This window comes from Hipposideros armiger, unplaced genomic scaffold, assembly GCF_001890085.2.
Source record: "Hipposideros armiger isolate ML-2016 unplaced genomic scaffold, ASM189008v1 scaffold_2075, whole genome shotgun sequence".
NCBI lineage: Eukaryota > Metazoa > Chordata > Mammalia > Chiroptera > Hipposideridae > Hipposideros > Hipposideros armiger.
In genome coordinates, this window is record NW_017733423.1 from 6,218 (window position 1) to 21,563 (window position 15,346).

A 15,346-nucleotide genomic window follows, 5' to 3' on the forward strand; every position below is an offset into this window, starting at 1 on the left:
ACCTAGAACATGAAGCCAGATCTTCTCATTACAGCAATACTGTTCCTTAGCAACGGACTAAGTCCAGAGGGTGAATGAGAAGGAAAAGTATCCTGGGTGAGGCAATAAATAAGTATCCCGCATGACAGGTTTATCTTTACAGAGGTGTTGCATTACGTTTTTTTTGTTTGTTTGTTTCCTCGAGCAAAGAGGGAATTGGATGAGGATAACTAAAAATTATAGTCAATTTCATGTTTGGGGTTTAGAAATGTTCACATTGGAAATCCTCCAATGTCTCAGCAAAATTAATGAAGAAATGTAACTTGCAAAGTGAGCGGATGTTGATCAGAAGAGAAAATGAAACGTGAGGAATCTCCCCGAAGGCCACTAGGATTAAAAATCATTTAGAGGGCCAGCTGAGTGGCTCAGTTGGTTAAGAGCTTGCTCAAGAGCGCAAGCTCTGAGCAACAGAGTGGCTGGTTCAATTTCCCGCCTGAGCTGAGCTGCCAACAGGTGGCAGGATGGCTCAGCTAAAAAACCAAAAAAAATAAAAAAGTCATTTAGAAATAATGAAAGCATTGTTGAACAGGAAAGTAGGCGTGGTCGAGACTGGAGGACGTCAGCGTGGGGTGGAGCCCCTCAGGCCAGCACTGCGCTTTAGAGCTGACTCAGAACTGCCTGGTCGCCGTGTCTTATTGTGCTCTTTTACAATTTGAACCAGTTGGCACACTTCACAATCTGGAGTCTCCACTTTCAGGTGAAAACCTAGGTTTGTGGCATCTTTTGAAAATGAGCAAAAGTAAGATGTAGTAATTGGAGGAGCTAAGTAGCAGCTGCTCTGGGATTCTGGAGACTTTTGGATTGAAAGATAATTGGGAGGGAGCAGCGGCAGCAGCACCTGGGAGATACAATAGTTAGGATGAGCAGGACCTCAAGCTCCTCCCCAGACATACGGCTTGAGAATCCAGGTGTATTGTAAGTTTGAGTAACACTGGTCCAGAGAACTCTGAAGGCACAGTATGCTAGAGAATATCCAAACTTTGTAAAATAAAGGTAAAGCCATAGTAGAGTCAGCGAATGCCATGGATTGGGGACTAAACTGGCCTGTTTTATATGTTAATATGCTAAAAAAATATTTTCTATTATCCATCATTCTTAACTCGTAATTTGTTTCTTTACTTAAGACGTGCAATTGTATTTAAGCTTAAACTCCATCTTTTTTTTATGTTTTAAAGATGTCTAATTGAATAATCAAGGAATAACAACCTAAATATTCATATTGGCTGTAATGAATTGAATTGAAACTTAATTAGATCTCGGTAATTTCTGTTGAATCCACGTTGGAGGAATGCTAAAAGGATTTTACTTTCTTTGTTCATATCGCCCTCAATTTTTGTTAATTGTTTGTTTTGAAAGATGTTCAAGTCTGGTGATTCTTTTAGGAAAGTTGAATTGTTTTTTTTTCAACTCAGTAACAAATTGGCACTTAAAACCTAAAATAGTACATTTGTTGAAGACCCACAAGTACTTCCTTCTAACTAAAAAGATGTGCTACCAACCGGAGAAGCTATTACACTAATTTGAATTTTGGTCACTTTGGCCCATAGGATTCTTGTGTGTTTCTGCTCCTAAGTGCTTACTGGTGAATCATTGACTGGTAGTGTAATTTCAATGCTAATTGTTGCATCAGGTTTTCAGATGGCTCAGCACTAAGACATTAATGATTACTCATGCCTTAAGAAGGGCTGATAAAGGAATGAGATTATAGTCTTGTACCATTTTAGCTAACGAATTAAAGTGTAAATTAAATTTTCCTTGGGACAGAAAATAACTCACTTGGAAAGCCCAAAGAATGAGAAACTTCACTTACTTTTAATTTTCTCTTGCCTGTTTTACAGATATTCAGAGTATCAGAGGGCTAGCAGTGGATTGGGTCTCACGTAATTTATACTGGATTAGCTCAGAATTTGATGAAACACAAATTAATGTGGCACGACTAGATGGCTCTTTGAAAACCTCAATTATCCATGGAATCGATAAGCCACAGTGTCTTGCAGCTCACCCAGTCAGGGGGTAAAGTATGATTATTTTTTTTTAAGTTTTTCAAAAAATTCACACACCTTTGCTCTGATTTTATATAAAAACTTTGTTTAATTTAGGGGACACATACATATCATCCATCCATACAGTAAAAAAAAAATGTGTATATGTGTGTATATATATATATATATATATGTGTATATATATATATATATATATATATATATATGCAAATTGTAAAAGAGATCCCTGGTTAGAGATTTCTGGTATCTGCATAAAATCAGATTTTTATATATTATTGTAAGATCTCATTAATTTATGTTTTTAGGGAGTGATGATTGAGAATTAAAAAATGCAGGGAAAAGTCATTGATTTCATTTCAAACACAAACTGGTAATGATATATTTACCGGTGTTGATATTATGATCGCTCCTAATTTTCCCATCTCTGACTAGTCATCATGTACTTACATAGAGAGCTTGTGTAGGACTAAAAGAAATCTTTTCTCCTCAGCGCTTTCAATGAGGAAGTTTGAAATGACTTTGTTCCCTTCTAAAGTATCAGATTTATCCAAGCCAAGAGGATTCAATCTTGATGAATTACTTTAAATGGAAATAATTTACTGTAGTCATACTTAAATATTCAGTTGTGAATGTAAGAGGAAGACAGAAGTGAGATAATTGCCTTTCAATTACAGTAAAAAGAGTGGTGCTTTCTTTCCAGGCAAATATGTTAGGTTACTGTCAGCAAGTGGTTCAACAATTGGGCCCTTTCTGAAAATAACTAATCCAGAGCCAACAATTTACTTTGATGTTAACCTTGATTTTAGTGTATGTTTCTAGTCAACAAGTAAGTCTATATCTAATATTTTTAAATCAATATCTTTTTTGAATTAAGGAAACTCTACTGGACAGATGGAAACACAATTAACATGGCAAACATGGATGGCAGTAATAGCAAGATTCTCTTTCAGAATCAAAAGGAACCAGTTGGTAAGTTATTGGTTTTTTAAAAATATTTAATCACTGCAGTTTTTAATATGACAGATCTGTGCTTATACAATGTATCTTTGATATAGAGACTGAAAGAAAATATTACAAATTAGTAATAGAAATTGAATTAGGAATTTTTGAATTTTATTGAATCCATTGAGTCTATGTGGGCTAAGGAGAATACATTTTTTTTTTTCTGGATAGGAAGATATGTCTTTCCATAAGAGAATTTTTACAGTATCTTAAGTACTGAAGTTGCTTAAAACTTAATGTAATTAATAAATACCTTTTCATGATGAATATCTGATATGTTGCCACAGTGGTAATATAATGTAGTAAAACTCCCCCCATCATTATTGTGTCATTATTACTAATTACAGTGATTTGAGTTTAAATATTTAGTATTTAGTCTTTAGCAATTTTCATTCACTCTGTGTTTATTTAAATTTGCTTTTCTATCTTTGCCAATGATTGTAAATTATTTGATAAAACGCCACAATGCTGAAAGAGCTTTGTCTCATTCCCATAAAACATCTTTGAAAATCTAAAGTACAAAATTTTTTCTAGAATATATTATGTTACATAGTTACACATAAATATGTATACATCATAATATTCTTTTCAAACTGTAATTACTCTTTCTTCACAATTTCTCATGTTTATTTGAGAGCAAGAATTGTCATTTGCTCATGTGCTATCTCAAAGTAACTTTTAAAAAATCCAATAGTGAACCTGAATTTTGATATTACGTTAAATGTGTAAATGATGGAGTATACAAACAAAAATCATAATTTTGCTATGAATTGAATGTAGTATTTTTAAATCTAGGAGTAAGATTAATACACCATGTTGCTTTTCACCATTTTTTTTCTTAGTTTTAGAAATGTGGAAGCATACTTACTTGAAGTAGCTCACTTTTAATAGTGAAGATTTAATAAAGGTGTGGTACCACCAATATTTGCAATACATAATTATTTTCATGTATAAACCTCTTTTATACATGCTCTTTTAGTTGGCCTGTTTGTTCTAAGATTTGATACACAATTGAAATTCAAAGTATTGTTAGAAATTAAAGGCAAATTGAAATGCTTCCATGAAAGTGTGGAAGATGATAGAACAAAAGGAACAAGGGGCTCTAAAGATTAGGACCCATACAATGAACTTAATTTGAACTAAACTGATTTAGTCAGCACTTATCTGGAATTGTTCAGAATATTTAATGTGGGAAAATGATGATGGTGGAAATAGTATGAACAAATAAAGTCCTTACATTTTAATGTGCTGGCTGTAGGTTACACCGGAATGTTACATGCTTGTTTTTATAATGGGGAAAAACTTATTTTCTTTAATACTAAGTATTCATCCATGTACTCAAAGTAAATTAAAGAAGAAAAACTAACAGCATATATAAGAAAAGTTTACCAGTAAGGAATTAGTGTTGCTATTTATGCTTCAAAGTTGGCCCCTCAGGAGTTATGTACCAAATGATAGCTTTAAGTGTGTATGGATGATTCAATATTTAATAACAAATATTGTTGTCTACTCCATGTCAGTGATTATTATATTTGAATGTTACTTTTAAATGAATTTTTTATTTTAATTACAATTTTTATTTTTAATTTGTGCATGATACACTATTTTACCAGAAATAACTCAGAATCTCATTACAAACTATACCTTAAATTAGTATTGGTAAATATGGCTTTTCAGTCATAACTTTATTCAATGAACAGATTTTTGAGTATCAGATTTTTGTAGTAGGCCTATTGATAAAAAATTGACACTGTCCCTTTTCTTAAAAGGTATGTGAACTAAATCATTTTAGATTCCATTAAGTAAATTTAACTTAGTGACCTTGTGCAAGATACTGTTAGCTTGTGATACTTGTGTTTCTCATCTGTAAAGTCAAGACAAAATTTAGTTTTCATGAGAATTGAATGAGGGAAACTTACAAGGAGAGCACCTGGCCTTTAATAATAGAAACCGTAAGGAGTAGTAGTAGAAGACATGCTGGTCCAGTAGACTGGAATTTGAATGATTTGATTGTCTGCAGTATTCAGAGTATAAATGAGCCCAGTGAAGAATAAACAGAATAGAAGCCATAGAAATGTAGCGGAGGAGTGCATGTAGCCTGGCAACTTCTGAGAGGAGCAAATTTTTATGCTAAGGATCATTATATAATGATTTTTTTAAATTAAAGTTTATCGGGGTGACAATGTTAGAAATGTTACATAGGTTTCAAGTGTACAATTCTGTAATACATCATCTGTATATCACATTGTGTTCACCACCCAGAGTCAGGTCCCCTACCATCACCATATATTTGATCCTGTTTACCCTCATCTACCACCCCTCTTCCCCCTTACCCTCTGGTAATCACTAAACTATTGTTTTTAATTGTTAGATACAGAAATAAGATTTTGAGGGAAAGTAGTTCAAAGTGTCTTGAGGTAAAAATTGTCATTTGATGCTTTTTTGCTGAAGAGTTGGTGGTTTATTCAGAAAGTTTCTAAAATGAACAATAATATTATCTGCACCACTTGTCTTACTGGACAATAGTTTCTTAGAATGGTAAAGTTATGACATTGAAGACAGTGGAATAGTAAAGTCATGTTTATATAGACAATGAGATGTGTCTTGGGTTTTATTTTCATCTATAAAATTTCACGGATACTTTCCTTCTCATTTAAAATGAAAAGGGTAACTATTGCATTGTTCTGTACACCTGAAACTAACAATAAAAAAAAGCATTAGAATTATTTCTTTGTAAGAAACTGTGTACACTAATTATTCTTTATCAGCTGACTCTAAAAAGTGATCTGTAATAGGACACAGCTGTTTCTCCATCATAGTTACATGATAGAAACAACCTGTAGTGTGTGTGTATAGGAAGATAGATGGATGGATGGATGGATGGATGGATGGATGGATGGATGGATGGATGGATGGATTGATGGATGGATAGATGATAGATAGATAGATAGATAGATAGATAGAAATTTAGATATACTGTATAAAAATAGATTTATGAGACTATGGGGGTTGGCTAGGCAAATTTGAAATCCTTGGGCAGGCTGGAAACTCTCAGGCAAGAGCTTAAGCTGTAGGCCAGGGGCAGCATTTCTTCTTCCTTAGAGAAACCTCAGTTCTGTTCTAAGGCCTTTCAGTTGATTGACCCTAACCCACCCAGACCTTTTAGGATAATAATCTCCTTTAGTTAAAGTCAACTAGTTGCGGATCTCTAAAATACCTTTACAGCAACACCTATATTAGTGTTTAATTGAATAACTAGGGATGTAGCCTAGCTGTGTTGACACACAAAACTAACATCACAAGTTTTGAACCATGTTAACTTTGATGTAGATTGTCATGTAAAGTATGATAATATAATCTTTTCAACTCAGGAAGAGAAAAAGAAGCAATGCTTAAGAGTGGTTTATAATAGCCACAAAAATATTTACATACAGATATTTTTAAAAAGAGAAAAAGAAGTAAAGGAAAACAAACAACTCTATAATGAACACTGTCTTTCTGAAATTTAAATCCATGGATTAAGTGGCTACTGTTAATGTGTTATGCTAAACACTGGATGACACAAAGATGCCATTTTATATAATACTTGCCTTGAAGTGTTAACATATTAATCAGAAAGAGAGTCAGGAATATGTGGTGAAGATCTGTGTGCTGGTTTATATGTAGCTAGGAATCATGAAGAAAAAGGGGGAAAAATGAGTTTATATAATATCCTGGTTACTAGGAAAGAAGTGAATACTAGGAAACATATGAATAAGGGAGATATGGTTCCTTTCCCTATGGAGTTAAACCTAAAAGGAATTGCAGTGTGATTAAAACTTATTCTTCCCATCCATTTTTCCATTCCTTGAATCTCTACTTGTCAAGCTCCTTCTCCTAATGTACTATATTTTAACAAGGTATTCCTTCACCCAAAAATGCCTCCCATCTCCTCTTGGTTTCCCATCTATCTGCCAGATTTCAACTCAAGCATTATTTCTTCAAAGAAGCTTCCCCTGACCTCTCTGACTAGGCTGAAGTTTCTTAAAATAGACACTTTTAGCACCATTATTTCACATTTTAGCTGTTGTCATTATTTTAATTTTCCATTTGTTTGTTGACTATTTGATTAACTATGACTTGCCAACTAGAAAGGAAACTCTATAAAGTTAGGGACCATATCCGTTTTATTTACCATTGATGTCCTAAGTTCATAGCTCCATGTTGGCACATAAATGTATCTTCAATAAACATTTGTTGAACAAAGTACTGTTTTCTCTCCAATAACAACAGGCTTTACAGGATTGAACAAAACTAAGATTAACTTATACATCTTAGTTGAGTAAGATTTCTTTGTTAAAAAAGTGCATATTTGGTGATCTGGATATAGATTTGCATTGCATTTCATTCAATATATTCGATGAGCAGGAAGCAAAGTACTCTCATATTCATATTTATAGCATCATTTTCTCAAAGTCTGGAGTACAAGAAATATGTTCAGTGGCTTGTTTATAAATAAATGAAAGGCTAGCTAGGGAGGAAAAGTTGGATATATTTGGTTTCTGCAATAACTTAGCTTTTCCATATATTCCTCTTGCTGTTTCTCCTCCCTTACCCTGTCTAACCCTGTGGCCATTTGGCTCTCATTAGCACCTCAAAGATTTCTCATAAAAAGAGGAACAGGCAAAAATAGTATCGGTCTGGTTATCTACTTGTTGACAAGTCCTCTAGCCACAGGGTATAAGGATGACGCCAGGTGCCAGGTTATTTTTAGAGTATACTCCTTATTCATTCTGACCTGGATATGGTAATTTTTTATTTATCCTAATAAGCTAAAGAAATTCTTATCTATAAATTAACTAGAAAGATATTAAAGTGAATGAATCTATAGGAAAAAAATCCTATCTATATTCAGCGAGTTTAAATTATTTATTTGTGAGGTATTGGGGACACTTAAGATGATGTTGGTTTGAAGAGTATTATATGCACTGATTTATAATGGTTGCATAGTAACTATTTTTGAATTTGTAGTATTTTCACTGTGTGTGCTTAGAACATTTCTTAAAATATGTTCAGTAATTTATATTGTCTACAAGTTTACACAAAATACTGAAGCATTTTGTTTTATTGTATTTTTTAAAATTATTTACTTTTTGATGTTTTCCTCTTTATGGAGAGTGTAGAGCTGTGATTCTAATAAGTGGACAAACTATTGTTTCTTGGTTTTATATATAAATTTAAACTGGTTAGTGTAGCATCAAGGCTAAGATTCATAAGGAAACATTGAACATAGAAGAATCTTTGAAATACTCTCAAGAATGCAAGTCATTGTAATCCTACTTTATAAAATTTTTTTAGAGCTATTCCCTTGAGGTGATTTCTAAAATGGAATTTTCCAATACTGTGATTGGGCATATGAAAGTGTGAACAAAATAAATACCAATCTGATTTTGTTTTTATCCATGATCAGCATACCCATGACATACTTATATACATAGGGGTGTTTATTACTTTGTTATTTACTCATTGAATTTCACTGATATTTAGCACTGCAGGAAAGCATTGTCATTATTTTTTCATGATGATTCTGTCTGGGCAATCTGTAGCTTAAACTCCTGCCCACTGCACTCCCTAAACCATGTCCGTAAAGAAAATTAGGTGATTAGGAAAGGAGGAGCCGGTGTTCAGTTGATTTTTTTTCCTTATGCATATTGATTGCCAATTATAAATTATTTTTTCCCGGTATGTTAAGAGAAAACACAGTATTCTCTCTGGGGAGGCGGGAAAGTGTCAACTGAAAAAAATCATTATCATGTTCACCATGAAGCCACTCATTTGTGTTTTCATGCACTTAGCCTGGGATGTATGATACAGGAAGACCATCATCACTTTGGTAAGAAAAGTAACATAGTTATAATGACTACTGTTTAAGCAGTTAGAACATGTCAAGCACTTGCAAATGTTTTGCATTAATCATCTCACAGTTATCATTTCTGGAAGGCTTTCTTATTCTTCTTTTAGAGATTCAGAAACTGAGGCTTGTTTAAAGAAGTTAGTTGCCTGTGATGAATGGTAGATTTGGGATTCAAGTCCAAGTGCATCTGCTTCCAAGACCATATTAAATCCTAGCCATGATGTTATGCCCAGAGAGGCTAATTTCATATAGTAATTACCTGACCTCAAGCAGAGATCAGGGAATAAAACTGGTACTCTTTCAAGCATTGAAAGGGGGAAAGAAAAATCCAGAGCTTGGGTACTCCTGAGAAATGTGGGCCCAATTATGGACGACACAGCAGTCAGCTTTTCTAAGTAGCCAGCGGTGCTCAGGAACCAAGTTTACCTCTGTGCCAATTGTGCCTCACAATTAATTATTTCTGAATCTTCAAATGCTAGTTTTAAACTGCAATGTCACTGATACACTAGGCTTTCCGGTTTGTGAAATCGCTTTTATGTTCTAATTCACTGGATTTCCTTTACTTCTTTGCTTTTAAATCTGTGAGTGTGATATACTTGAAATAGAAGTGCATTATAATCTTGTCAAAATTTGCATCTTGGCGTTTTATGAGTGTGTATCACTGAAGACTAGTAATTGCAGCCTTCAGGCAATTTGAGCTGAATAACTTTATTTCTGTTAAATACAAATCAACCTTTCAGTTATCCACTGTTGAACTAAATATCCTCAATTAAGATTTATTGCTCTGTCTTGGATACATTAAGTGCTTAGAACAGTTTGCATAACAGAGGATTTTAATTTACTATTTAAAGCCATTTCCATGTTTAAAATGTTTACATATTATGAATTTTATCCCTTAAGCCTCAGAAAGCAACTTGGCCTGTCAATCAGCATTACCCATCCTGGTTTATTCTTAAGAATCTTGTGTATTATGTATTTTATTTCTTTGGTGTTTTCCCTTTATTGTCAGTGTAATCTCAAGCAAAAGTCATTTGTTTACTCAACCTTCTTGAAACCTACAAAGCATTTTTTTTATTGTGTAATCATTTCAACTGATATTCTATATAAGGTGGATTTTAAAATTTATTCATGGGTAACATTCATAAGCACTTTTACCACATGAAAAGAGTTCAAGGGACATCATTAAGAAAAAAAATAAGAGTAAAACAAATCCCTGAATATGTTTTCTTGCTTGATAATGTAGTTATTTTATTTATACATACTCATTACTCTTCACAGTCCCTTTTATGTATGAAGCGCAATCAATATATAAGGCTGCACACTCCAAAATAAATATTAAGTGTAGGTTGCAAAAAGGACCAAAGGAATTGACAAACTAATATTAAAATTACACATGCATTTGCATGCAAATAATTTTAATTTATTACACTGTTCCATCTGGTCATTCATGTACTCATTCTTTCAAATGTTAAGTGTAAAAAAAAAAGATTATTTAAAAAAAAGTTATGAAGTCTATATTATAGGTAACAGACCCTGAAAATAAAAGTTGGGATCCATTATCAAGAAAGTCATATTCCAATAAAGGAAAAAGACACGGAGAGCCTCAAGACATTTGATGAGATTTTTAGTAGAGTTAAACAAAAGAGAAACATTTAATGTTGCTCATAAGTACTAGCTTCTAGATACCATATAATTAATATAACCAGACATTACAAAAATAGAGAAAACAACTCATTCTTTGTGTGAAAGAAAAATAGCAGGAAGAGTTGTAACTAAATTGGTGATGTTCTGGAATTTCAATTAGATCTTGAAGGATAAATATACTTTAGTTTTTAAAGAACTGATAGGGGAAGGGGTTTTCATATTCTTAGCAGAAAGGATAAGGCAGAAAACAGTGTGGTATGTCTTGAAAACGCTGAATGTTTTTGTGTGACTAGGAAAAAAATGTAAGGAAATGTTTAGCATTATATTGACAGGAACTATAATTTAAAAAAAATATATATGAAAATGGCACAATTCAGTGCTTTTAAAAACATTTTGTTTTATTTTACCTATGAAACTATTGAATATAGTTTTGAAAAAAAATATCTAAGACTATAAATAGTAAAGCTTTTAAAATGATGTTTTAGAACAAAACACTTTTCAAGAAATAGCCTGTCAGTTGTCCTGGTCTTTCCTCTATTTTTGCATGTGTGATTTTCACAAGGAACATGATTTTTGCTAATCATCAAGAGTTTGAAATCTAAGGTAATCTGACCTAAGTACAATGATTTGTGTGAAGAAGGATGGAGAAGATGCTGAAATATTAGCTTAATACAATAAGCAACAAGGAATTAATTAGTTTAGCTCTGTAACTCTGTATTGTATTAATGACTTCTTAAAGTAGAGCGGATTGAGAAGAATTTAGATCAAGTTAAGATTAGGGCAGTCTAGCTACTTGTAGAGAAGCAAAATAAAAACAAAAAAAACAAAACTGTTTTTCTATCCTCCTAGGTTCTCTGGTTGGAACTCTTGAAATTAAACTGACAAAGGACAGATTAACAAGAAAAAACAGCGTTTCTTAACACAAGTAGCATGCATACACATGGGAGAAAGCCATTGATGAGTAACTCAAAGGAATGGTTAGAGCTCAGGCTTACATAGCATCTTAACAAAGAACAATAAAATTTGTACAGAAGTGATAAAAAAAAGGAAAAGTGTTTTAGACTTCTGAGGAATACAGACTGTGGGATGGTTATATGAGGGAAACTAATGGAAGAAAAGGGTAGTTTTAGTAAGGTTTGTTATGTAAATTTCTCTCAGTGCCATTTCTGGGCTGATCAGAGTTTAGGCTCCTGTTTAAGAATCTAGCCTGCTTTTGTGCAAATAGTGGGGGAAGACAAAGTGCTTTTATTTGGCGTCTGCTATTTTCTCAATTGCCTTTGGTTCAAAATAACCCTTAAACCAAACTGAGATATTTGGGGGTGGCATACATACTCTGATCACCTACATATTCAAATAGTTGTTAAATAGTATGTTTTTCTTATTAATTGACATTTTTATTGAGATAATTTTAGATTCATTTGCAATTATAAGAGTCAATACGAAGAGGTCCTATGTATATTTTATCCAATTTTCCCTAATTGGAGCATTATGTAAAACTATAGTACAGTATTAAAACCCTAATATTGACCTTAATGCAATCCACCAATCTTATTCAGATTTCATGTTTTACTTGTATTCATTTGTGGTTTTGTGTAATAGAGCTATACAATTTTAGCACATGTAGATTCCTCTATACACTACCACAGTCAAGATACTGAATAATTCCAATGTCAGATGATACTCATATTACCTTTTTATAATCACACATTACTCACCTCTTATCACCTCTCCCCATTCCCTCCCTATGTCATCTGTCTTCCATTTGTAAAATTTTGTCATTTTTAAAAACAATTTCCTAAGTGGAATCATATAGTACATAACATTTTGGATTGGCTTTTTTCTCTCAGCATTTATCTTTCGAGAGTTATTGAAATTATTGCATGTATCAAAAATTCTTTCCTCTATTGCTTAGTAGTAAGTCATGGAACACATGCACCTCAGTTTACTTAACCATTCTTCTGTTAAAGGAGGTGGGGTGATTCTAGTTCTTGAGCTCTACAAATAATGGTGCTATCAACATTTGTGCAGGTTTTTGTGTGAACATGTTTTCATTTCTCTGGGATACATTCCCAAGAGTGCAGTTTCTGGTAACACTATGCTTAGTTTTATAAGAAACTGCCAACCTGTGTTCTAGAGTGGCTGTACTATTTTACATTCCCACCAGCAATGCATCAGTGACCCACTTTTCTCCTGCATCTTTGATAACATTTAGTGTTGTCACTATTTTTATTTTAGCCAATCTTATAACTGTGTATGGATATCCACTGCCATTTTAATTTTCACTTTTCTGTGGTGTTGAACATCTTTTTCATGTGCTTATCTTCCCTCTGTATGTCGTCTACTGTGACATATCTCTTCATTTGTTTTTCTGTCTGTGTTCTAATTGACTTTTTTTAGCTGCTGAGTTTTGAGAATATTTTTGTCAATACCAGTCTTATTGGATATGTAGATTGCAAATATTTTTTCTGAGAATGAAGCATGTCTTTTATTGGCTGTCACAGGCAAAAAAGTTTCTAATTTTGGTGCACCTGTATCATTGAGAGACTACTATAATTATGAATGAAGTTCATAATATGAGTATTTCTCATTATTATGTTATATCAAATTCAATAGTTGTAGGGATTACTAGAGAAATGGTTGAAAATTTTACTGTAGGATTTTAGCTTGAAAGGGAAATCCAAAAATCTATACTAATAATAAATAGCTACCATTAACTGAGTGCTTTCTAAGTGGGCCAGACGCTATTATATGAGTTAATTATTCTTATTCTTACAACATCACAATGGTGAAGTGAGTGTGAAGGCAGGTGACAGCTACCTAGCTTCTGTCAGATGAGTCCAGAGACACATCAACAGATGGATGAAGGGTGGCATCTTGTGTTTGTGTGTTCACTTATAGAGTGTAGGAAGAGTTCTTCAGCTTCCTCAACATGTTTATTCTTTAACTTGAAATCCTAATTATTCTCCTGAGGGATAATTATGCCTCTTCCAGGGGACTCTGAAAAGATCTGCATTTTGGAGTATCCAAAACATTATAATTCTCTGTCAGTGTGTTTTCAGTAGCCAGTTTCTACAACTTTCACAATTCCAGAAGCAGAAGGTAAGCAGAAGTATTATTGTCTGAAGATAATAATACAAAAAGATTATCTAGAAGAGTTCAGTGTTATTTATTACAAATATCTAGAGGCCCTGAAGTTAATCATCTTAACGTTTCCCTGTCTCCAGAGAACTCACCGTCATGATACACTTTCCAGCAAAATTTAAAAGGTCTGGTTGAACTTATTAAAAATTCAAGTTTGAAAGATTATAAAAATAAGCAGTGTTTAAAAGGAATTTCTTAAGTGTTGTATTCTAAAATCACCTGCAGAGATTAAAAAAAAATACTTATGCCTAGCACCAACTTAAACTAATTAAATTAGAATTTCTGGGTGTGGGAGCCAGGCTCAGTATTTTTCATAACTTCTCAAATAATTATAATGCACATTCAGGAATGAAAATTTTAAAATTAAATTTAATAAATGATGGAAAATATTAGGAAATTACTGTATCTAGAAAGCCTTAATTTTAAAAATTTCCTTTTTTTTAAAGATATTTGCATTTTTGTTTTAATTCCACATTGCATAGTACATTGAGTTAGTTTTGAGTCATTTGAAAAAGAAATAAGAAACATAAAATGAACTTTCCAGTCTTATATGTAACGACACTTAAAACTTAATAGATTTGTGGAAAATATATTTAGATTATATTGTTTTAGAAAAAAATATATATGTTTCTTATATCAATGTGTGGATTATTTTTATTATGAGAGCAATTATATAATTTTGGCAAATTACATTGTCTCAATTAAGAAGTAAACTGGCCTATTTCAATCAGATGTTCAAACAAAATAATAAATCAAGGGAAACCTTTGGCTTAAATTCAAGAAAAAAGGTGTTACACTCAAAGCATATGGATCAAATGCATTTTTCTAATAATAGGAATGACAGATAAAGGTAGATTTTTCTTTTTATAAAGTTGTTTCGATTTCCAATGACAGTTTTTCCTTTGATATACCTCTTGTGTTGATGAATTTAGGTTTTCTCTTTTGATAAGCAGCTTCAGGTGATTTAAAAAATAAACACGTTTTGCAGAAATGAAACTATATTTCTAGTGGTTTATTCTTCAGACAGATCCTACAGACCTTTTGAAGATTTAAAAAATCTCAGTCACCCACTCTGAGAACCTTCTAGTACTGACTAATTATATTTCTTTGCATACGTTCCAGGAACGCTCATCAATATGCTCATACTTTATGTTTTCTCATGGCTATTGATTAGCATCTTAAAATCACTGAGTTGTTTCAATTGCAACAAAACTACTATTAGTTTACTGCTTTAGTGATTCATCCCTAGTGCTACAGAAATCTGATTCAGAAATTATTCCAATAAATATATACCAATTAATTCTACAGGGTTATTAAAACCTAAGTGTATAATAATAACAAAATAAAAAAAATTTAGTATGTGAAAACATTTATATTAATAAGCTTTATAAATATGTACTTCTAAACTTACTTTAATCTATGAATTTAAAATATATATTGCCAGTTTCTTGAATTCATAATAAGATTTAAAATTTTCAACTCTGTTTTATAAACCTGGGAATGAACACAGTCAAAACCATTCAGTGATTAAACTGATGTATTTACCAGGAAAGAAGATATATATGTAGGTGGCTAGGTGACATGTATCACATACAAATATAGGTTAATATAGAAACTTTAAATA

At 32.5% G+C, this 15,346-nt stretch overlaps 1 protein-coding gene across 1 annotated transcript in view; it reads left to right on the top strand.

Annotated features, from left to right (window-relative positions):
- Nucleotides 1–622: 622 nt before the first annotated feature.
- LOC109378503 (low-density lipoprotein receptor-related protein 1B-like) overlaps nucleotides 623–15,346 on the top strand; it is a gene marked incomplete at both ends in the record, with an annotated part of 23,473 nt that continues 8,749 nt past the window's right edge. Inside the window, 3 exons of the mRNA XM_019634865.1 lie at nucleotides 623–736; nucleotides 1,878–2,052; nucleotides 2,917–3,011. Coding sequence (XP_019490410.1) covers nucleotides 623–736; nucleotides 1,878–2,052; nucleotides 2,917–3,011 — 384 coding nt within the window. The remainder of the gene's footprint in view (nucleotides 737–1,877; nucleotides 2,053–2,916; nucleotides 3,012–15,346) is intronic.